We start from the raw sequence: 13025 nt of genomic DNA, 5'->3' as shown, positions 1-13025 counted from the left end.
TGACCATTTTTTCCAATACAAACTTGACTGGACCTCACGTTTATGAAATATGTACAGGTTTACATTTCCTCTTTTTTTTTCCTGTGAACAGGAAACTAAGGTGCCCTAGAATATGGAAATCAGCTTAACAGAGTTTGCCTTAGAATGAGTCACTGTATCGCACATATAAACTGTACAGAACGAGAGAGGTGGATAGCAGTTAAGGTTTATTTTTTTTTAAAGTAGGCTTAAAATATCTTGCAAAGCTCACACGTGTAATGAAGTTGCTTTACACCATGCTCCATTAAAGAACACTAGAAAAGAAAAAAGTTTACAGAAAGGGAACGTTAACAAAGATCAATACAAAGTAACACAGATGGCTTCTGTAGCATGCAAATATGTTGGCAACAAACACCCAGTAACATTTTAAATCCTTAGTTACTCAAAGTACTCAAAATTGCCATTTGTTGATATGGGCTAAGGCTAGTTACTGATTAATGACAAAACTCAGCTTGACAACTTGGAGTTGGGCTAGTTTGTGCAGAATCATGCAGAGAGAGCACGGAGGCAGGATGCAGCAAGAGACTAACCTGCGCCAGTTTTTAACTCATTTCGGCACTTTTTCTCAACACGAACATTAGTCTTTGTTCAACTTCCCATCAGCATCAAGGTAAATGGTTTTGTAACACCAAAATGTTGAAATGGTACAAGTAAAAATATCTGTGAAACCACCACAACAACCTTATGATAGTTGCATGAAACATGTTTGATACCACATAAAAGCTCGTGTTTAAAGCTCCCCTGGCATAAGGTGCAATCATTTTTCAAGAATGAATCCAGTGTTTGACTATAATATTGAGCTACTGACACACAAAGCACATAATTTGACAATGAGAAGCATAAATGCTGACATGCTTGTAAAGAACCACAGTTACACATAATATTTTATCAAGGAAAGTAGCATTCAAAAGATCAGAGTCACTGGAAAAATATGCTGCTATTGACAAGGTCAGCTAAAAATGGTAAAGCAAGATCAGACAGGTAAAAAAAAAATTTGGGCTTGCAATAAGTGATGCAGTGTCAAAGCTTAAAAATTTTGGGCACTGCCAAAGATATATGACTATCAGAACATTCGTCGCCATGTACAGTACTCACGGATTGAAATAGGACATTCGGAGCGCGTGGCCGTCGCTTCATGGAGTGCCGCCCGTAGACGCTCATGAAACCAAGGTGGTGCATTGTGGTATGGCGCGAGAGGGAGAACATCTACAAAGCAGAATTGTTCCTTCCAGTAGCCAATGAGCCGGCCTGTGGTTTACCACATGCCGCGTGGCACTGCAAGGTTAGCGCTCCGAATGTCCTATTTCAATCCGTGAGTACTGTACATGCTTAGTCTTACTCTATGAACATCTCAAGCACAAGGCACCTTAATTCTTTCAAAGACACTGCGTATACTATCACAATGTATGTCAACACCAAACAGGTATGCCAGGAACATTATGCAATAACTGCACGCAGGAGAAATAAAACACTCTTACCAACAAATTTTCCACAAGTCACAAGAAAGTTACATGCAACAAGTCCTAAGTTCACGTGTATAGCAGCTTACAGCGACGCTGTACTGGTGGTGTTGCATGTGGCCGTAAAGGTGAGGAGGCAGCACTCTGAAAGGGCAGTCCAATGAGGAATTGGCATGTTGTTCCAAGAGGGGGCAGCCGGTCGTGTCAAAGGAGAATGCCCAGAGGAAAAGCCACTGGTGCAACGTCCCAGGTGCCCAACAGATGTCAGAGGCAGCAAGTCCAGTTTATTCGGCACAAAAATGCTTTGGTACCAATCTTTGTGTGACCTGAGGAGTTCATGCAGTCTGCACTCCTTTCCTTCATACTAAGTGCTGCCCACCAAACAACAAGGTTAGTGCATGTTTTTGAAAATGCACCACCATTGCCTTATTACGATTCATTCCTTTTGCTAGTGCCTCATGTTCATGTCGGGGCTTTCTTGCTTTCTATACTTTTCTTCCCCAGTGATGCTAGTTACACATGCCTGGAATCCTTGATTTCCATTACATTGTTGCACATTTTATTTCACCATGCACCTTTTTATGCAGAAATACAAAACATCTAAAAGAACTTAACATGCCATAGTTTACAAAAGCAACTTAAGCTGGTCAAAAATAAAACCATCCTATTAGAAGCCACTGTATTGTTCTCCATAGTTAGGCAATAGCAAAATATGCATGCAAATGCTGGATGCTCATAATGAAACCGACAGGAAGGTTGGAAGAGTTAGATATTTTTGGCTGACGTGGCCTTGGCAAGCTGGAGCCCTAGCTGTAGAGGCCTTGCACCTCCAGAGATCAGCTGCTTCACCTCTGAGCTTTCTAGGAACACACAATGTTTAGCAGCTAAGCAGCTCTTTGTGGCCTCTGTAGCTGCTGCGCAAGTGCCACAAGACGCGTTATCAACAATAACAGTCTGGTACCCCAAACACATAGCATGTGATGCTGTGGAAGCCACACAAACATCATATGCTATTCCACAGATGACGACTCCTGTTATTTTTCGAGCCTTAAGCTCATTGTCAAGAACTGTTGAAGAGCGTTTGTCGTTATCCCAGAAGGCAGAGTAGCTGTCTACATCTGGGCTTATGCCCTTGCGGATTTTCAAAGCACTGCTCGGCACCCTAAGGTCTTTATGTAGCTCTGCACCCCAGGTGCCCTGTATGCAATGTGCAGGCCATAGGGTTTGCTCAATGCTACCAGAGCTGGATTTATCATCAACAAATACCACAGTGTCAAAAACCTTTGCATGCCCAGTACTGACTTTGCTACTGGCATGGAAATGGCGGTGATCTTTGTTCTCAAAGAATGAAATGTGATCTGGTGGATGCCAGTCTTGCGAGTAGACAACCAGTTCCCATGGAAGGTTTTCTGCAAGATCATTAATGACAGGCACTATGCCTTCAGGGTCTTGCTTCTCAGCAAGATTTTTGACTGAAAGAGTCCCAGTGATGAAGTCATTCTGGACATCAACAACTATCAAGGCCCACTTCGGGCACAGTATTGCTTGTGCCCACTGTGTCCACATTGTTTCAAATTCTGAAATATCTATTCCTCCATCATGGTTAGAATCAAAGGTCTCAAAAAGAAATTTAATTGCTGTTTGCTTTTCAGCAGTTGGTACTTCATCAAAGTCTGTGAAAAGTGAGCTCAGAAAGGAAGAAAAATCTTCCTTATTTAACATCGCGTCCTGCTGCAATACAAGCTGAGTGAACAACTCCCGTGGAGACTTTGACTGGCTGCAGAGCTCTAGCTTGCTCATTTTTACAGACTGCAGGTCAGGCCTCCAAGGTGATCACCTAAAACAAAAAAACTCATTATGAAGAGCAATCCATGAAGGAATAAGCTGGCTGATAACAATGCAACTGCATAAGCATATGACTACTCAATGCATGCACACGCAACTGTGAAAGTGCAATAATGCGATGTCTGCATCAGTCAGAATCGGGCTTTGTTGTTACTCAAAATACAACATGAACAATATTACACAGAATGAGGTTGTGTAATTCGACAACCAGATCATAAAAAAAAAACAAAAAAAGCAGTGTAGTTTGAGATTGCTCAAGAAATGAGTGACAAAGGATCTGGTACCATAATCTGAGATACTGGAGATGATTGTTTTCTAATGGCACCATTGCACCTCATGATGCCACAAATAGTTCCACAATGGCTCAGGAAATGCTTTCTCACCATGACCCACAATTAGCAAAACTTCACCACTAAAGGGGCACATTTCTACTTTCTATCACCTTATTTACATTTGATGTCAACAATACAATTCGTTTTACAGTTTAACATGTGTGAATGGCTATTCGCCCCGTTTGTTCATACTTGCTCAACTCTTTTGAACTGCAGTCTGGACCACTTTACAGAGGTTGCTGAAGGTTTTCAGCATAACTGCAGTGCATACAATACCTGAGAATGATTTTAATTATATTTATTTTGGTCAAAATTCTGCGATTTTCTAACTTTTATGAACTTTACATAAGTCTACCTTAGCCACAGTCACGGAAATTCAATTAAAGGAATTTTCTTGCACGGCCTGCTAAAAAAATTTAATACTAACGAAGATACAGCAGCATAATACAGTAAAATTCTCAGTGTTACTGCTCACATAGCAAACGATCACCTCCAAAATGTCTTGAAAACACAAGCTTGCAACTAGAGCACAGCTACATTAAGATGTATATTTTATGAAACTTTTTATTTCCTTCACAGTAGGAAGAACCACTCACGGCAAGTAAGCGAAACTTGGTAAGCGGTTATTGCTTTTATCATATCACGTACTGTGTACAGCACGTACAATCGGCACATGCGCTAATTCTCGCTTGTTCCGCCGCTTCGCGCCATGATAAGGCGCTGACAAGCCACGGATCGATGGTCGCGCGATACTGCATGTTAAAAAATTGGTCAGCTAGGTGACATGTTCCTTGAAAATATAGCAGACAAGCTGGCACCTACTAAAATGTCAGCACTATCACCACATGCAAGATATGATAATCATATTACATCATTACTGCCTCTATGCATAAAAATTCGCCGGTTTCCTGAACGTTAAAACAAAGAGGGTCGCGTACCCAGTAAAAAAGTAAACAAAATCCGATTCCAATCGGACATATGTCAGCTGACGTATGTGCAGCGCGACACTATGATACATGACCGAAAAGGTAACCACTGACTCCTCCAAATCATTCAACTGACACGCGATGAGTGCGAACTAGACACATTGCAAACACACAGCAAAATATACAGCCCGCATAGTCGCGCCGCCGCCCCTATAGAGCAAAATCAAGGGCAACGCCTCACTTGTTAACGATGCATATTACGTGCTAGTAAAGAGTGGTTGTGTACAGTACACAATCACGGTTCTGGCCTAACAGTTCAGCTAGTTTTTTTTATTACTATTATTTTATACGGAGAAGTTCGCTTAAAATAGTAACAGGCATGAAGACAAGTCATAAGTGGCAAAGGCAAAATAAATAAGTTCCTTTTCGTCACCCCGAAAGTGTTCACACAAGCCAGTGACAAAAAGACGTAGAAGCGCGATGCACGCTTTTTCTGCTCTGGGACAATAGCCAAGAATGCAAGAAAAAATACGCACCAACTTACAATTTTGAACAGAGAATACTCGACGAGGTTTTGGCGCTGCCGAGAGCAACGCAGGACGGTTGACTGTTGGCTGGTGCTGATAGGAAGAAAGAAAAGGAAGTGCACGGGCCTGCCTACTGGCTCAAGCCGAGCCACGCCCGCTGCCGCGTGCTGATAATAATAATAATGTTAAAGCATGGAGGAAGAAAAAAGTTTTTTTCTCCTCCATGTGTTAAAGGATAGGCGAGCAAAGATAGAAAGCAAAGGTGCGCGCTAATATGCCCTGGTCCGATCCCGGAGGCAGTGCAATACCGGGCCGACCCGTGCCAGAGTGCTTCAAGCCAAGCACTCCGCCCTATTCCAAAAATAAGTATAATATCTAGGGTCCAAGTACCCGCAGCAGATATTCGCAGAATGGTAGTCGCAGCCAACGTTTTTATAATATAAGGGCAGTTCGAAAACTGCGGTTGCCGCTTCGGCGGTGGCGCTGCGGTCGCTTTGGGATGGGCGCGTCGTCTGCTACTTCCAGCTTGAGGAGCGCCAGCGGACGATGACTCGTGTGCGTACAGAAACGTATTTATAATCAATACAAACGTAAATTGCGCCTTCATCTCTTTTCTATTAATGAAACAAGGCGGCTTAGTAGCATTTATAACCATAACCTTAGCCGGACACGTTAAAGACGCGTTGGCAAACAGCTTATAACATGCGTATTAGATACGCATTCAAGAAATAAAGCTACCATGCTCCCTGTATCGATCACTTATAGAAAATGCCTCAACCACCAGGACGATTATATTTTCATCTCTACGCATTAAAACAAAGTGGCTGAAGAAAAAATTAAAAGTGCGTATGCCGCAAGAAAAAAGAAAGAAAAAGCATTTAGTGTGTTTGTAAGCTTTTGGCAGGTTTTATTTACACTCAACTTTTAGTGGCTTAATCAATGGAGGGAATATTACAGTCTACTTTGCATAACCGCATATTACACACGCGAGGAACCCTAACTACGAGCGGGTAAGCGGCACGTCGTGTTTCTCTGATTTTTCTGCGTGGAACCGCGGAATGAAGGGCTTCAAGTTTCGGCCGAGATCTACAGACAAAAGCTCAACTCCGAGCATCCTGCCCTCTCGTACCGCAGGCGTAGAGCGCACGCGAACTTCGCATTACCTAGATGAGCGCGGCTTGAAGCAGAGGTGAGACTGAATGAAAAGGAACGAAAGAGCAGCGAATTCGGGGCTGTGAATAATAAGTCATCGATGCAAATTAACTCAGTAAATCTGCGCTCCACATCGGAGCAGGATTTTTCGCTCTATAGTGTGTGAGGTGTGCCTGGCGCCTACATGAACTGGGTTCTCCTCGATAGCTGCACCGTGATGAACGGACTCGCTGTCCCTAAGGGCGCGCGTTTTCTACTGCACGCCACAGCTAAAGAATCAAACGAAACCGATAAGAAAAAAAATAGTCAGCGCCGCTCACGCGACTATCCTCATAATCGTGCTGATAGCAGACGAGAACTGCAGCCACTGCCCTCCTGGGCGTATTTTCGAACACGACCGCTGGGCGGCTTTCAGTGGCGTACTGGGCGTATAATATGAGGCGCGGACCGCGTGTACAGGGTTCCGGGTAGCCAAGTGATAGCGGGCGACTGCTCGAGACTCTCCTTTCAGCCTCCTCCGCGGACGCTGGGATGCTAATGTTGAATAAACAATTGATGCATCGGCGCGTTGGCAAATAGTCCGATAGTACCTACCACCTATGCCGTGCATGACTGCGCCTTGTCCACGTGCGTTCGCGGCCATGTGTTGCAATTCACTATACACGTACCTCGTTTCTTGCCACACAGACATTTCTTGGGTGACATAAAGACAACCAGTTGTCTCTTTATTTTCTCTCCACCAGTTTCACACCAATGGTAGAACGAGACTTTCACACAGAAGATAAAAAAAGCAGTACCAAGTGAACCTTTCGCACAAATCCGCACAACAGCTTTGCAGTCCTGTGGCCCCTGTAGACATGCGGCGTGGTCAGGCCTGGATGGCTCTCCTGTCCGTGAGCTTGAGCATGGTGTTTGCGCGACGCCGGCGTTGGTAGGTCATGTAGAGAAGGCGGAAGTGGATGCAGCCGAAGGTGACCCAAAACACAGAGAGGATGAAAAGAGCCGAAGCCAGCGACGCCGCAGGCAGCCATGAGCTTGAGTGGTACTGGAACAGGACGTACATCCACGCCATGCTCAGCACTCCCACGTTGCCCACGCTGAAAGCCAAGTTAGCCAGGAACACAGTGGCGTCGTCCCGAGACTCCTGCTCCCAGAACCAGCGCCACATGGGCTTAGTACGCCGCTGCATCGGATAGCGCGCGCCGCACAGCGGGCACACGGCGTCCTCCGCTTCCCTGTACAGGACCTCCTACAGGCAGGACCAGTGCTTGAATGCATTCGGGCAGCGGCAGGGACTGCGGTAGAGCTGTTCCAGATCCTCGACACCTTCGTCCGGGCAGATGCAGAACAATAAGCTGCGGCGGGCCGGCGCCTGGCTCGGCGATGAAGCACTGGTTCCGGTGCTACTAGTGCTTCTGTTGCTGCCAGCACTTGTACTGGCAGCGTCGTCTGTGCCTTCGCTACCACGATCAGGGTCCACGGAACCATCTGCGCCATCTCCAGCGAGGTCGTCCTGTGGCGTTCGCTCGGCCAGGTTGGCGTGCCCGCTGTCCGTATCGGCTGCCTCAGGGCTGACTGGCTGAGAGTGGGCGTCCGCCAGATCGTCCGCGCTGCTACTCGACGCCGAGCTGACGAAGAGGGACATAGACTCCGAGGGCGACCTGAGCATCGCGAAGAAGCTGCGCAAAAGAAGCTGCGCAAAACGTTCGCCAGGCAATGGGCACCGAATGGAATACGTGGGCCGCGTGCGATTTTTCTTCACTTCATTTATCCTCGCGCCTCCGCGAGTGGGGCGCCCTCAGGATGGTGCATGTGCGTGGAACGAGCCGGCAGGAAGACGAAGAAAAAACAAACTGCAAATATCACGATTTTTGAGTAGCTAAGAAATAACGAATAAATTTGTGAAAGCGTTGCGCCAACCGCGCTCAGTTCGCTCCAAATGGCGGCTTTTTTACGGAAGACAATTTCACTAAAACTTTCACTAAGCCACCGCTGTCGTGGAGGATGCCGATGGGCGTTCCATGGTAAACTATACTCGGAGGAGGCGAAGGAGGATAAAACATTTATTTAGTCATATTGGTTGAAGTGTTGTGGGTGAACCTGGGGCACTAGATGGTCTGGAGCTGACGGCGCCCGGCGACCTCAAGGGCTCTCGTCACGACGCGGAGTTGCATATCCGGCTCGGAGCTGAGCAGTGCCGGCTGCCACTCATCGGAATCAAGAGAGCAACAGCGCAATATGGGGCCTTCCGAGGGATACGAATGATGAATGTGGGATAGTGTGGCCGATGGGTAGTGGCATAGTGGCATGAGGGGAGGTAACGAGTGTGGTAAATGCGGGAGAGGAGGCAGGGGTGTGGGAAACTCTGAGTTCGGAGTTGTCGCCAGGCAACTTGCAGTGGTTTGGCGAGGAAATTATGAGGCGCGGAGTGTATGAGGCGGGTGTTACTATAGTGTAGAGGTTATGAAGAAAACAAAGATGCGCTAACTAAGGCTCTAGAAGTGGGAAATCGATCAAGGTGGTGAAAAGAGTCCAGAAAAAGTGCGGGAACGTGTGACGCACGAAAAGTTATGTCCAAATACCGACGCACGCAAGTAACAGATTTGTAAAATGACATTTTTTCCCGAGCAGAGTTGGTTTAGTTAGAAGTATCAACACATTTCTAATTAAACTTAAAATTGCAAATATATATCACGAGACGATTGTGAATATGTAACGCGAATGTTTGAGGATTAGGTGTACTTGACAGCAAATAGTTGTTCACAGACACGTTTTTTTTCCCTCGCAAAGTAAGACAGCCGTAGGTGAATCCAGACTTTACAAGGACTGCAGTGATACTCTGAAATGAACATGTTTCGAAAGATCACTTACAGCAGAGACATTTAACCCGTAAATCCGTTTAGACGTGCCGGTTAGAGCATACGAACTTGAATCCTGTGTGAACACGGTAGCAGGTTCCATATTTGTAGGTTGAGCAGTTTTGCAATCAAGTTTGCCCCCGAAAATGCGTAGTAGGGTTTTCAGAGTCTCTTCCAAGTGCAAACACGTAAGAAAGTTGGGCGCCCTATTCTTACGGAATTGTTCCGTCGCTTAAAGTGCAGGGTTATGGTCATGCCGGTTTTCTGACCATACTGCTAAAAACTACTGCTCAATATTTTGTATGTTTCAATTCCATCTCGGTGAAATGTTTTACTACAATGCGTTATTTTTGCGCTGCGTTTGGACAGTAGGGGCCTCGGTGGGAAGGGTCTGGGAACCTTGTGCTCGCCTATGCAAGCACGGACGGGTTTTTCCTGCGCCCTCTCTCGCTTTTTCGTTACCTACCCTTCGATATACAAGCTAAGAATCTACACAGAACATCCCGCAGCGTGAGTCCAACAACGAAAATAAGCGGTACATTTACCTGCGCGTGCTTTATCCATTGGCACGCGAGAGATCACCAGCTTGCGTCGCCTATTTCAATTTTCATACTTTTAAAATAATTTTTTAATCGTGCGCAAGCATATTTTTAAACACATGTACGGGCAGCTCACGCTTCATTTCACACAATTTTATTTCAACTGAAAGGCTTCGCAGAATTGCACACGGCAATCCGAAACTACCGAGTGACATCCCATGGCTACCCGAAACGCCTTGCGCTTCCCGGGCTTCCGCATCGATCAGTTTTTCTACCCAAAGATACACGCTGAAAAAATGGAAACTTTTTTCTGCTGGCCGGGGTTAGAGTGAGATCTAACCAGCATTCTCGACGATGCACCATTTATTCCCCTATTTTACTTGTTTTTAGTTTCAATTCTGGCCACGTTACATCACCGCGGTGCAATCCAAAACAGAAAAACTGACCTTTTTTGTTCCAAATGTGCCAACGTGATGCTGCTTAGAGGTGCAGGCAAAGCCGCGGAGGACGCGAGAAGAGCACGTGCCGCCGGAAAAAAAAAAAGCGCGGGGGAAAGCATAAGCATGCACAGGCCGCACCACTGACCCATACCAACTTATTCTCTCATCAAACAAACAGGTTCGGATTGGATTCTATAGGTTGCCATTTCAGCATATATTGAATGCCAGACTTATCCGCATTGGACAGGAACTCCCGCCACCTGGCGTTATAGTGACAGCTCGTCTTGGCGCAGCTTGGGCGCCAATTTTTGAACAAAAAAAGGCCTCTGGTTTTTGCAGTATGCAACGCTGGAAGCAGCAAAAACACAACAAGCGACTACGCAAAAAGATCGCTGAAATCCAGAGGCGAATCGAGGAACATACACTTACTCTCCAAACACAACAATGGAACCAAATATGTGAAAGCGTCAATGGACAGCTCAGAAATAAGAAGACATGGCATCTTCTAAGACACCTGCTCGATCCAGAACAAACACGTCCCGTGCAACAAAGTCAACTGTACAGACTCATACATAAATATGAGGGTACAACTGAAGACCTAATCAAAGAGCTAGCAGAACGTTATCTAAACACGGATGATAGTACCACACAACCAGACTACCGGGGGACTCTTAATCCAAATTTAGACGCAGACATCACAGACGCAGAGGTCTGGTACGCAATTGGAAAACTGCGGACAACATCTGCGGCAGGACCAGACAAAGTAACAAATAAGACTCTCAGGAACTTAGACGCAACGTCGATCGCGGCGGTTACAGAGCTTATGAACAAATACTGGCATGCAGGCAACATACCACCAGAGTGGAAACACGCGAAAATCACTTTTATTCCTAAAGCGGGTAAGAAACTCAGCACTGAGAATCTACGCCCAATTTCATTAACATCATGCCTAGGCAAACTCATGGAGCATGTCATCCTCAATAGGCTCCAAAACTATGCGGAGGACATGAACCTCCTACCTGAAACAATGTTAGGATTCAGGGCCCAACTATCTACCCAGGACATTCTCTTGCAGCTTAACAAGGACATAATTGAAGCTGACGAGGGAACAGGAACGAAAGCAATATTGGGTTTAGACCTTGTTAAAGCTTTCGACAACGTCACCCACAAAGCCATCTTGACAAACTTGTCAGAAATCAACCCCGGAGAAAGGACGTACAACTACATCCGATCCTTCCTCACTAACAGAACAGCAGTGATAACGGTCGGAACAATAGAGTCTGCCCCAATCAAACTAGGAAGTAAAGGAACGCCACAGGGCTCCGTCCTGTCCCCTTTCCTTTTTAACCTCTCCCTCATCAAAATTCCCCCCAAACTGGCACAAATACCAGACCTACATCACACGTTCTATGCAAATGACATCACACTTTGGGTAACCAAAGGATGCGAAGGCTACATAGAAGACACACTCCAAGCAGCAGTGGACATCATCGAGGCATGCGCATGGGATTCCGGCCTCACTTGTTCTGAGCAAAAATCTGAACTCTTCGTGATCCGTCGTAAACAAAGAGGTAGGCGTACCACGACATCCCCCCCGCAAATAAACGTCTATGTTAATGGACGATCTGTCAAAGAGGTACAGACCATGAGAATACTGGGGTTGTATTTACAAACAAATGGAAAAAATACTGACACACTCACTAAGCTAAAACGCACGGTAGAAGCGACGGCGCGATTACTCCGCCGCATAGCTAACCGCAGACAAGGGGTGAGGGAAAGAGATTTATGCCGCCTAGTGCAGGCCTTTGCGCTGAGCAGGATACTCTATGCCACCCCTTATCTGAAATTTTCGAAAGCAGAAAAGGACAAATTGGATAGCATGATACGGCAGGCCTATAAGGCTGCGTTAGGACTCCCACTAAATGCCTCAACCGAAAGGCTTATGAGGTTAGGAATACATAACACCTACAATGAACTGAAAGAAGCCCATTTAATGGCTCAAACAGCGCGATTAGCCAATTCCAGAACTGGCAGGAGTATTCTTACCAGGCTCGGAATTAACTTTCAACCTACGAATAACGATGCTAAAGTAGACTTACCCCGCGCCTATAGGACGGCCCTACTAATCAAACCGCTCCCCAAAAACATGCACCCCTTACACCATGTGGGTAGAAGACAAGCACGAGCCAAAGCCTTACATAAGAAATACAGACAGTGCGCTGCAACACTTTATGTAGATGCGGCAGAATACAAAAATACCAATGCCTTTGCAGTTGTGGTTGTGAACGAGAATGGTGACCACATCGTCTCGGCGACAATCAAAACGAAATCCTCTGAAACGGCAGAAGAGGCGGCTATAGCCCTCGCCCTAGCACATACCCAAGGGAGCATCATCCTCAGCGATTCCAAAATGGGTATCAATAATTTCGCTAAAGGGCGAATTACAAACACCTCCCTTAGAATCCTTAACGCAACCAAATTCTCACCAAATTATTCCGAATTGATATGGGTCCCAGCCCATTCGGGGAATCCGGGGAACGAGGCAGCCCACAATAAAGCCCGAGGTTTCGTCGACCGGGCAGTGGATGAGTCTGGCTCCCTGAATTTCACGAAGGACTCAATGATCACATATCATGATCTCACCAATCATTTTAAACTAGAGAGGAGAATTTTCCCCCCTCCAGACAAAAGACTTACTAAAGAACAAGAGGTTACGTGGCGTCGTCTACAGACGAGATCGATACGCACCCCATCACTCCTCGCGCACATTTATCCAGATCTTTACAACCCAAACTGCAAACACTGTGGCCAACGTGCTACCTACGATCACATCCTGTGGGACTGCAAAATAGAGCCACCTCCGGGTGATCTAGTTACAGCTCCTTCTATCGAGCGGTGGGAGACCGT

General features: G+C 46.0%; 1 protein-coding gene across 2 annotated transcripts; it reads right to left on the bottom strand.

The window, feature by feature from the left end:
• Positions 1 to 2130: 2130 nt before the first annotated feature.
• LOC144113920 (uncharacterized) lies at positions 2131 to 5284 on the bottom strand. Of its 2 annotated transcripts, none has more exons than XM_077647312.1 (2): positions 5147 to 5284; positions 2131 to 3336 (listed from the first exon to the last, which is right to left on the bottom strand). In XM_077647312.1, the coding sequence occupies exon 2, from the start codon at positions 3297 to 3299 to the stop codon at positions 2265 to 2267; it is 1035 nt and encodes a 344-aa protein (XP_077503438.1). In that variant the 5' UTR covers positions 3300 to 3336; positions 5147 to 5284; the 3' UTR covers positions 2131 to 2264. The 2 variants fall into 2 exon arrangements, with proteins under 2 accessions (XP_077503438.1, XP_077503439.1); XM_077647313.1 differs by having other exon boundaries at positions 5139 to 5274.
• Between the last annotated feature and the right edge of the window lie 7741 nt (positions 5285 to 13025).

Source organism: Amblyomma americanum, chromosome 1 (genome assembly GCF_052857255.1).
Source record: "Amblyomma americanum isolate KBUSLIRL-KWMA chromosome 1, ASM5285725v1, whole genome shotgun sequence".
In the NCBI taxonomy this organism is placed as follows: domain Eukaryota; kingdom Metazoa; phylum Arthropoda; class Arachnida; order Ixodida; family Ixodidae; genus Amblyomma; species Amblyomma americanum.
This window is presented reverse-complemented; position numbering and strand designations above follow the sequence as displayed.